The sequence below is a fragment of the Hyla sarda genome, chromosome 7 (assembly GCF_029499605.1).
Source record: "Hyla sarda isolate aHylSar1 chromosome 7, aHylSar1.hap1, whole genome shotgun sequence".
NCBI lineage: Eukaryota > Metazoa > Chordata > Amphibia > Anura > Hylidae > Hyla > Hyla sarda.
Window position 1 is genome coordinate 10,059,274 of NC_079195.1, and position 12,317 is coordinate 10,071,590.

Below are 12,317 nucleotides of genomic sequence, written 5' to 3' on the forward strand. Positions count from 1 at the left end.
ACAGTGAGGTTAGTTATGTGTACAGTACAGTGAGGTTAGTTATGTGTACAGTATAGTCACCTTAGTTATGTGTACGGTATAGCAGAACTTGTTGTGTGTACTGTATTGCAGCATTTTTATAATGGTTATATATTTCTGTTTTTTTGTAAGTAAAATCCATGTAATATAATCCCTGTATAGGAGACCCTTGGCTCTTGCGCTTCCCGTACTGTATACGCAGGTATTTCACTTGCTCTTTATCTTGCTTTGAACTTTGATCTAATGTTAGGTCAATTAATTCCCATAATCCCTTGTGCCGTGAGTCACTGAGGATTTTATTACAGAGCCACCGACCTCTCTGATTTCCAGGTAACAGAATCTATGAATGAATATTACAGACAACTCCATACAGCAATGGCCTGAAATGGTGGTCCTCCAGCTGTTGTAAAACTACAACACCCAGCATGCTGGGCTGAGTAGAAACAAAAGTGACTACAACAAGTTACTCAGAAACAACCACAGAGTATACAGCATAATCCGCACCGTACTACAAAAGTCAGCTATTTATAAAGCAGTGTTTATTATATATATATATATATATTTATCAGGGTTTCTCCAGCTGTTGCAAAACTACAACTCCCAGCATGCCCGGACAGCCAACGCCAGTTGTGATAGAGATAATAGCTGCTATCTGGAGTCCTATATGACATACAGTATAACACATCAGATGTTTCTATTAGTTACAGTAAATGACTCCCCCAGCTCTGCTATATCCACTGTATAATCATTATAGAGGCAGAGGAGAGGCGCAGGGGCGGAGAACCTGGTGAATACCGTCCAGTACAGTCACATTGTCGCAGAATGAGCTCCTGGAAAGAGAAAACATCATCATTTTAGGCCGCGGAACATCGCCATATAGTGCTAAGATAATTCTGTTCTATACAACCCTCACAAGAACACCAGACAATAACAGCTCAGTACATGATATTGTCATACAGCGTCCATTTAATACTGCTACATACTGTTACTACTGCTAATGTAATGATCATTATTATTGCCATTAATTGCCATACTGCTGAGATCATACTGTCACATAAATCCCATATAATACCGCAATATAGTGCCAAGATTATACTGTCACATATATCCCAAATAATACTGCTATATAGTGCCAAGATTATACTGTCACATAAATCCCATATAATACCGCTATATAGTTCCAAGATGATACTGTCACATATATCCCAAATAATACCGCTATATAGTGCCAAGATGATACTGTCACATAAATCCCATATAATACCGCAATATAGTGCCAAGATTATACTGTCACATATATCCCAAATAATACTGCTATATAGTGCCAAGATTATACTGTCACATAAATCCCATATAATACCGCTATATAGTTCCAAGATGATACTGTCACATATATCCCAAATAATACCGCTATATAGTGCCAAGATGATACTGTCACATAAATCCCTTATAATACTGTCATACAGTGGCAATATAAAACTGTATACACCATATAATACTGCTATATGCCTCTAAGATAGTATTATAAGGGATTTAAGTGACAATAGTATCTTAGAGGCATACAGCAGTATTATATGGTATATTCAGTTTTATATTGCCACTGTATAATAGTATTATAAGGGATTTATGTGACAGTATAATCTTGGCACTATATGACAGTATTATAAGGGATTTAAGTGACAATAGTATCTTAGAGGTATATAGCGGTATTATATGGTACTGTATATATGTGACTGTATGATCTTGGCACTGTATGACAGTATTATAAGGGATTTAAGTGACAATAGTGTCATACAGTGCCAAGATAATACAGTCACATATATACAGTACCATATAATACCGCTATATGCCTCTAAGATACTATTGTCACTTAAATCCCTTATAATACTGTCATATAGTGCCAATATAATACAGTCACATATATACAGTACCATATAATACCGCTATATGCCTCTAAGATACTATTGTCACTTAAATCCCTTATAATACTGACATACAGTACCAAGATAATACAGTCACATCCTTTACCATCCTCCCAATGTGAATAGACGTCTCGGACACTTACTCTGCTCCGTCCTTCCCGAACTGTACGGTCACAGAGGAGGCGCCCAATTTGTTGTGGGAAATATTGGGCAGGTAACTGCGCCATGTAAATGTCACCTTAGAGATGGATCCGATGTTGTCCTCAGCATCTATGAAAGCTGTGTACACTGTGTCTGGTCTAAGATGTCCCCTACGGAGAGAAATAGAAGGTCAGGGGTCAGTATCAATGGAGATGAGCATAAGGGTCACTATTACATATCTATACATTAAAGACACTATATGTAACGGACCGTTTCAGCAGATAAGTGGTTACAAACCGTTTAGGTCATAATCCCCTTTTCACAGACAGGCACAGCTACTGTAAAATCACCAAAACTCACGAATGGGATATAAGTGAATGCTGAATGCACCAAACTGGAACCTCACCAATAGCTGCTAGCAGACGAACAGGAAAAGCTCCCAAGCGGCTTACACTCCTGGCAGTCAGTCCCTATCAGCATACAGTGAATCCCCCCCAAGAACGAGACAAGGCTCCGTGTTAAGGGTCAAGCAGTGGTCTGACTTTAATGGGGCTACCTGCCTGGTATTTATGCAGGTCTCCACCAGGTGGACACTCCCCTTGGGGACCTGATGGAAGACTGTAGAACATAGTGGACAGTAGCCAATCGCAGTGGCTTCAGCATAAGCCCTTCACACTTTACCCATACCTCCCTCCTCTCTATCCCCCAGACAACTAGGAAGAAATCCAATTATCTTCCAGGACAAAGAAATCCAATTATCTCCCAGGATGAAGAAATCCAATTATCTTCCAGGACAAAGAAATCCAGTTATCTCCCAGGACGAAGAAATCCAATTATCTCCCAGGGATAGAGGCAGACTCCATTGAGCACATGGTTGCAAAAAGACATAAAACTACACAATGCCACAATTACTACATAAAACATATACATGCAACATATTCCCAGATAGCTTAGGTCTGAGCGCACATTATCAAATGGTGTTCAGACCACACACATATAGTTCAATTGCCATGGAGCTAAAGTCTTTCCCATAGTCTTTCATTATATGAATGGGCTCCATGACATAGCTATCTGGGGTATCACCGCTCACACAGGGCAAGTACCGAATGACCCCACTGTATTTAAAGAGCTAGAATGAGTGACATACACTCTGGTGTGGCTGAATACTGTTTTTAAAGGGCCCAATCTCCCAGGGCCATAGTCCAAAGGCAGCAGGCGGGCAAACAGGCTTCTCCAATGCAATGTGGCGAGATTGGTCTCGTCACACTATAATAGGGCCCTGCACCCCTGGTGGTACTGACAGAGCATGCCCACCGCTCTCCACACAGCACACTCCGCCCACCGCCCTCCACACTCCGCCCACCGCCCTCCGCCCACCACCCTCCGCCCACCACCCTCGTCCAGGCATAGCACAGCATACAGGAGGGAGGCAGGGAAGCTCCGCCTCCATTGCGCAGAAGACTGAATTCGCATACTAGCAATGTGGGGCAATACCTAGAAAATGGAAAGACCAATTTTTGTATACTGCAATGTAACCTAGTGTATTGGGTTTAGTGCGAGTAAACAGCCTGTCAGTTTCCCTTTAATTATATACCGTAACCCCCTTAATTCCCTATATACTGTGCCACCATTCATCTATTAATTCCCTATATACTGCGCCACCATTAATCTATTAATTCCCTATATACTGTGCCACCATTCATCTATTAATTCCCTATATACTGTGCCGCCATTCATCTATTAATTCCCTATATACTGTGTCACCATTCATCACCATTCATCTATTAATTCCCTATATACTGTGCCACCATTCATCTATTTATTCCCTATATACTGTGCCACCATTAATGAACTATATACTGTGCCACTATTCATCTATAAATTCCCTATATACTGTGCCACCATTAATGAACTATATACTGTGCCACCATTCATCTATTAATTCCCTATATACTGTGCCACCATTAATGAACTATATACTGTGCCACCATTCATCTATTAATTTCCTATATACTGTGCCACCATTAATGAACTACATACTGTGCCACCATTCATCTATAAATTCCCTATATACTGTGCCATCATTCATCTATTAATTCCCTATATACTGTGCCACCATTCATCTATAAATTCCCTATATACTGTGCCATCATTAATAAACTATACTGTGCCACTATTATTTAACTATACTGTGCCACCACTAAGGCTGCGTTCACAAGTGCATATTTTCTGCTGAAAATCTGCTGCAGATTTGCTTTAGCAGATTTCTCTTCCCATTGTCAATGGGAAGCAAAATCTGCAGCAGATCTGCAGCAAAAATAGGCACGTGTGAACGAACCCTAAGGATCTATACACAGTGCCAGCATAGATAAAAATATAGTGTTGTAATATAATGAAATATATACTGTGCTTACATTCCTCCAATAATTCCCTAATAATGTGCTTCATACAATACATACAGTACAGAGGTCATATACACACATACAGTACATAGGTCATATACACACATACAGTACATAGGTCATATACACACATACAGTACATAGGTCATATACACACATACAGTACATAGGTCATATACACACATACAGTACATAGGTCATATACACACATACAGTACATAGGTCATATACACACATACAGTACATAGGTCATATACACACATACAGTACATAGGTCATATACACACATACAGTACATAGGTCATATACACACATACAGTACATAGGTCATATACACACATACAGTACATAGGTCATATACACACATACAGTACATAGGTCATATACACACATACAGTACATAGGTCATATACACACATACAGTACATAGGTCATATACACACATACAGTACATAGGTCATATACACACATACAGTACATAGGTCATATACACACATACAGTACATAGGTCATATACACACATACAGTACATAGGTCATATACACACATACAGTACATAGGTCATATACACACATACAGTACATAGGTCATATACACACATACAGTACATAGGTCATATACACACATACAGTACATAGGTCATATACACACATACAGTACATAGGTCATATACACACATACAGTACATAGGTCATATACACACATACAGTACATAGGTCATATACACACATACATAGAGACACCGACACATAGATACAGGTACAAATATACATTAAGAAACATAAATACACAGACACACATATAACATGGAATATATACTAAAAGATATAGCCAATAAGCACATCATACATACAGGTACACACATACAATCACTCACAGATATATACACACATACATAGATTCACTTTCTCATATATATATATATATATATATATATATATATATATATATACACACACATACATACATACATACACTTGCTCATATATATATATATATATATATATATATATACACACACACACACACACATACATATATACACACACACACACACACATAAATACACTCACACATACATACATAGATTCACTTGCTCACATATATAGGCATATACATAGAGATAGACACACACAAACAAATATGTATACATACACACACACTGACATACAATCACTCACATATATTTACAGTTACTTACAGTAAGGGCAGCACAGGCTGGAGTTTGTGGGCGGACATGCTGTGGGCGGGGCTTCTCTCTGCCTCCTCTGCTCCTGTCTCCTCCGTGTGGAGAGAAGCAGAAAAATGGCAGATAATGACAGGGTGAGTGGCGTCCCCTTGCTGCAGGGAGGGCACAGCACCCTCCATTAAACCCCATACAACTCCCCAGCAATGGATGCTTTTTACTTCACCTGTCACCCTGAGTCTGCAGCTCCTTTTGTGAGGGCACTAGAGGGCAGGTGAGGAAAAGGGCAGGGGCTCCAGCCCCCTTTCACTCCTATGTGTGCACGTCCCTGCTGCCCACCACACTTCGCCCACCACACTCCGCCCACCACACTCCGCCCATTCAGGGCATGAGCAGTCAAGCGGCAGAATCATCGATCACTGGTTTCCTATGAGAAACCATTGATCAATGTAAAAGATCAGTGTGTGCAGTGTTATAGGTCCCTATAGGAGCTATAACATTGCAAAAAAAAAGGGAAAAAAAAGTGAAGATCATTTAACCCCTTCCTTAATAAAAGTTTGAATCACCCCCTTTTCCCATTAAAAAAAAAAATCAGTGTAAATAAAAATAAACATATGGGATATTGCCGTGTGTGGAAATGTCTGAATTAAAACCGCACAGTCAATGGCGTACGCGCAAAAAAATTACAAAGTCCAAAATTGTGTATTTTTGGTAACTTTTTATATCATGAAAAAAATTAATAAAAAGTCCGATCAATACAAAAATGGTACCGCTAAAAATTTCTGATCACGGCGCAAAAAATGAGCCATCATACCGCCCCATACACGGAAAAACTAAGGGGTCAGAAGATGACAATTTTAAACGTATAACTTTTCCTGCATGTAGTTATGAATTTTTTCAGAAGTGCGACAAAATCAAACCTATATAAGTAGGGGATCATTTTAATCGTATGGACCTACAGAATAATGATATGGTGTCATTTTTACCGAAATATGCACTGCGTAGAAACAGAAGCCCCCAAAATTTACAAAATGGTGTTTTTTTTTCAATTTTGTCTCACAATGATTTTTTTCCCGTTTCGCCATAGATTTTTAGGTAAAATGACTGACGTCATTAAAAGTAGAATTGGTGGCACAAAGAATAAGCATCATATGGAATTTTAGGTGCCAAATTTAAAGAGTTATGATTTTTTAAAGGTAAGGAGAAAAAAACAAAAGTGCAAAAACGGAAAAACCCCGGGTCCTTAAGGGGTTAAAATAAAATGGCACGTTCGCGCACTGTGATGTATGCATGGCGTGCAGCTCAGGAGATCAGCGGTGGGACCCCACTGTCATTCCCAGCCAGGGTCCCGCCACAGCTGCTGAGGCCGCGATTGCGCTGGTCCCGGCAGCATTAACCCCATAGATGCCATGATCAATCCTGATCACGGCATCTATGGTGTTCATGGTGTTCACAGGGGGAGGGTGCTCCCCCCCCCACCTGTGGGAGGGTGCTCCCCCCCCCACCTGTGGGAGGGTGCTCCCCCCCCCACCTGTTCACCAACGGTGGTGCCACGATACAATCGCAGGTCGCTGTTGGTTGCTATGGCAGCAACCTACAGCCAGAGGCTGGATCGCACAGGCTGTAGTATCAGCAACAGATCAGGTTATTCTTTATACTGTGCTGTAGTACAAATGTATTTATAGTATAACTTGTAAAAAGTAAAAAATTAAATAATAAAAGGTTCTTCAATAAAAGTAGGAAGTGTAACATTTTTTTTTTTAAATAAATGCCCCTTTCCCAATAAAAGCCCTGAATTCATTAAAAAAATCAATACTAGGTATTGCCACGTCCATAATGATGTGTACTATAACGCTATAATGTAAATTATCACACACGATGAACGCTGTAAAAGAACAACAACAAAAAAGTACAATGTTTGCCAATTTTGGTACAAATAGCAGAATAAAAAAGATCAATAGAAAGCATGAATCACAAAAATTATGCCAATAAAAAGTACAACTCATCCCGCAAAAATAAGCCCCCACTAAATGGCCCTCACTAAAAATAAAAAAAGTTACAGCTGTCGGAAAATGATAACACAAAAAAGGGAAAAAAGGAATTTTACTCAGAAAAGGAAAAATAACATAAAAAGCTACATAAAATGGGTATCAGCATAATTGTACTCACCCGCAGTATACATATAACATCACATTTACCGCACAGTGAACACCATAAAAAATTATTTAAACGCAAGAAATTTTCTAGTTTTTCACAATATTTTGGCATTTTTTCACCAAAAATGCTGCATGTGTCAACAAAAATGCACCACTTATAAAAAGTACGATATGTCACAAAAAAACTCTCAGAATCGCTCCGCTCAGAAAAAGTTTTCTAAAGTTATTACCATTTAAAAAGACACATCTCAATTTTTTTTAAAAAGAGCCTGGTCATTAAGGTAAAAAAGGGTCCATCCTTAAGGGGTTAAAGGGGTACTCCACTGCCCCAGCAATAGAACAGAACATTTTGTTCCGAACGCTGGGTGCGGGCTGTGGGGTCATGACATCACACCACGCCACCTCAATGCAAGTTTGGACAGTTCCTAAAATGGACAGAGGTGTCAGGGGTATCTGTGGATAACACGATGATGGGGGGGGGGGATCTGTGGATAACACAATGATGGGGGGGGGGGATCTGTTGATAACACTGAGTGGGATCTGTAGACACAATGATGGGGGATTTGTAGATAACACAATGATGGGGGATCTGTGCATAACACAATGATGGGGGATCTGTAGATAACACAATGATGGGGGATCTGTGCATAACACAATGATGGGGGATCTGTGGATAACACAATGATGGGGGATCTGTAAATAACACAATGAGGGGGATCTGTAGATAACACAATGATGGGGGGATTGGTACATAACATAATGATGGGGGGTCTGTAGATAACACAATGAGGGGGGATCTCTAGATAACACAATGAGGGGGGATCTGTAGATAACACAATGAAGGGGTTAAACTCTAGATAACAAAAAGATGGGGGGATCTCTAGATAACACAATGATGGGGGATCTCTAGATAACACAATGATGGGGGATCTCTAGATAACACAATGAGGGGGGATCTGTAGATAACACAATGAGGGGGGATCTCTAGATAACACAATGATGGGGGGGATCTCTAGATAACACAATGAGGGGGGATCTGTAGATAACACAATAAGGGGGGATCTGTAGATAACACAATGAGGGGGGATCTGTAGATAACACAATGAGGGGGGATCTCTAGATAACACAATGATGGGGGGATGTCTAGATAACACAATGATGGGGGGGGATCTCTAGATAACACATTGAGGGGGGATCTGTAGATAACACAATGAGGGGGGATCTCTAGATAACATAATGATCGGGGGGATCTCTAGATAACACAATGATGGGGGGATCTCTAGATAACACAATGAGGGGGGATCTGTAGATAACACAATGAGGGGGGATCTCTAGATAACACAATGATCAGGGGGATCTCTAGATAACACAATGATGGGGGATCTGTAGATGAGAGCAGATCATTCCATCTTTACCAGGCTACTGTTATCTTGGTATAAGAATATTCTAGGGTCTGATAACTTTTGGTGATGACAGATATTCTGTCTGACCACAGTGCTCTCTGCTGACACCTCTGTCCATTTTAGGAACTGTACAGAGTAAAAGCAAATCCCCATAGCAAACCTATCCTGCTCTGGACAGTTCCTAACATGCACAGAGGTGTCAGCAGAGAGCACTGTGGTCAGACAGAAATAGGAAATTCAAAAAGAAGAGAATTTCCTCTGCAGTATACAGCAGCTAAGAAGTACGGGAAGTATTAAGATTTTTAAATAGAAGTAATTTACAAATCTGTTTACATTTCTGGCATCAGTTGATTTAAAAAAAAAAGTTTTCCAGTTGAGTACCCCTTGAAAGCTCAAATGTATACCTCTACAGGCAAGACTACAGGAACTATATATATATATATATATATATATATATATATATCTTTCCCCCCGCGCCCAAAGTCCATGGGAGTCTTGACAAGGCCCCAACCTCAGGATAGGTGGATGATGCAGTGTCGGTCGTGCGGTGTAGTGATTACGTACTTGTATACAGTGTAGTCTGGGATGTTTCCATTAGACCCCTGTACAGACACAGCGACATTTCCCCAAACACTGGTGCCCCCAGCAGTGCGGACGGACACCTTGTATCTCCAGCCTAAAAGACAAAAAGGAATCCTAAAAAAAAATTCTATAGCGGGCAACTAATCTGGACAAACACCTGTTCACAGCTGAGGGTGTGTTACATTGTTTCCACAAGGCATAACTGAAGGCCTGCCACACATCAATGCCTGATGGACAATTTAAGTGGGACCCCCGAACCCCCATATAGACTATACTCCTTCCTTTGATGCCGTCCTGTTCACTTACTGTATGTAGCATAGTAAGGGGAAGGATGCACAATGTTATGGGGGATCTGTGGGTAGATAACACAATGATAGGGGATCTGTGTATAACACAATGATGGGGGATCTGTGTATAACACAATGATAGGGGGATCTGTGGATAACACAATGATTGGGGGGGATCTGCGGATAACACAATGATGGGGGATCTCTAGATAACACAATGATGGGGGATCTGTAGATAACACAATGATGGGGGGATCTCTAGATAACACAATGATAGGGAATCTGTGTATAACACAATGAGGGGGATCTGTGGATAACACTATGATGGGGGGATCTGCGGATAACAAAATGATGGGGGATCTGTAGATAACACAATGATGGGGGATCTGTAGATAACACAATGATGGGGGATATCTAGATAACACAATGATGGGGGATCTGTAGATAACACAATGATGGGGGATCTGTAGATAACACAATGATGGAGGATCTCTAGATAACACAATGATGGGGGATCTCTAGATAACACAATGATGGGGGATCTCTAGATAACACAATGATGGGGGATCTCTAGATAACACAATGATGGGGGATCTCTAGATAACACAATGATGGGGGATCTCTAGATAACACAATGATGGGAGATCTCTAAATAACACAATGATGGGGGATCTCTAAATAACACAATGATGGTGATCTCTAGATAACACAATGATGGGGGATCTCTAGATAACACAATGATGTGGGGATCTCTAGATAACACAATGATGGGGATCTCTAGATAACACAATGATGGGGGATCTCTAGATAACACAATGATGGGGGATCTCTAGATAACACAATGATGGGGGATCTCTAGATAACACAATGATGGGGGATCTCTAAATAACACAATGATGGGGGGGATATGTAAATAACACAATGATGGGGGATCTTTAAATAACACAATGATGGGGGATCTCTAGATAACACAATGTTGGGGGATCTCTAGATAACACAATGATGGGGGATCTCTAAATAACACAATGATGGGGGATCTCTAAATAACACAATGATGGGGGATCTCTAAATAACACAATGATGGGGGATCTCTAGATAACACAATGATGGGGGATCTGTAGATGAGGGCAAATCATTCCATCTTTACCAGGCTACTGTTATTGTTACGCCTAGCGCTCCGGGTCCCCGCTCCTCCCCGGAGCGCTCACGGCGTCTTTCTCCCTGCAGCTCCCCGGTCGGTCCCGCTGACCGGGAGCGCTGCACTGTCATGGCCGTTGGGGATGCGATTCGCACAGCGGGACGCGCCCGCTCGCGAATCGCATCCCAGGTCACTTACCCGTTCCCGTCCCCTGCTGTCATGTGCTGGCGCGCGCGGCTCCGCTCTCTAGGGCGCGCGCGCGTGCCAGCTCCCTGAGACTTAAAGGGCCAGTGCACCAATGATTGGTGCCTGGCCCAATTTGCTTAATTGGCTTCCACCTGGTCCCTGACTATATCTAACCTCCTCCCATGCACTCCCTTGCCGGATCTTGTTGCCCTTGTGCCTAGTGAAAGCGTATTGTGTGTCTAAAGCCTGTGTACCAGAACTTCTGCTATCCACCCTGACTACGAACCTTGCCGCCTGCCCCCGACCTTCTGCTACGTCCGACCTTGCTTCTGTCTACTCCCTTGTACCTCGCCTTTCATCAGCAGTCAGAGAGGTGACCCGTTGCTAGTGGATACGACCTGGTCACTACCGCCGCAGCAAGACCATCCCGCTTTGCGGCGGGCTCTGGTGAAAACCAGTAGTGACTTAGAACCGGTCCACTAGCGCGGTCCTTGCCAATCCCTCTCTGGCACAGAGGATCCACTACCTGCCAGCCGGCATCGTGACAGTTATCTTGGTATAAGACTATTTTAGGCTCTGATAACTTTTTGTGATTACAGATATTGTGCCTGGTATGAAATGTTGAAGCAGGAAAAAAAATGGACAAAATAACTTACGGGAAAATTTTGTCTGGTCTCCTGTGTTTAGGTAAAATGGCGGAGTGTTGGATGTGACTCCTCGGTATTGATCAGCGTAGTGTCCCATCAGTGGGCAGCCACCACTGGGGCATGGGAACCCCTCCCCCTGAGGAGAACATTCACAATTAATAACCCTTAGTATTATATTATCTGTGAATAGCACTGAGGATTCTGGGACAGGTGACAACCAATAAGCTCCTCCCCCTTATCTTATCTGGG

General features: G+C 41.6%; 1 protein-coding gene across 1 annotated transcript in view; it reads right to left on the reverse strand.

Annotated features, from left to right (window-relative positions):
* Nucleotides 1-708: 708 nt before the first annotated feature.
* Nucleotides 709-12,317, reverse strand: part of LOC130283081 (pancreatic lipase-related protein 2-like) — a 76,486-nt gene continuing 64,877 nt past the window's right edge. The window contains exons 10-13 of the mRNA XM_056532271.1: nucleotides 12,078-12,204; nucleotides 9,793-9,904; nucleotides 2,084-2,251; nucleotides 709-848 (exon numbers count right to left, since the gene is read on the reverse strand). Coding sequence (XP_056388246.1) covers nucleotides 767-848; nucleotides 2,084-2,251; nucleotides 9,793-9,904; nucleotides 12,078-12,204 — 489 coding nt within the window. The 3' untranslated portion in view covers nucleotides 709-766. The remainder of the gene's footprint in view (nucleotides 849-2,083; nucleotides 2,252-9,792; nucleotides 9,905-12,077; nucleotides 12,205-12,317) is intronic.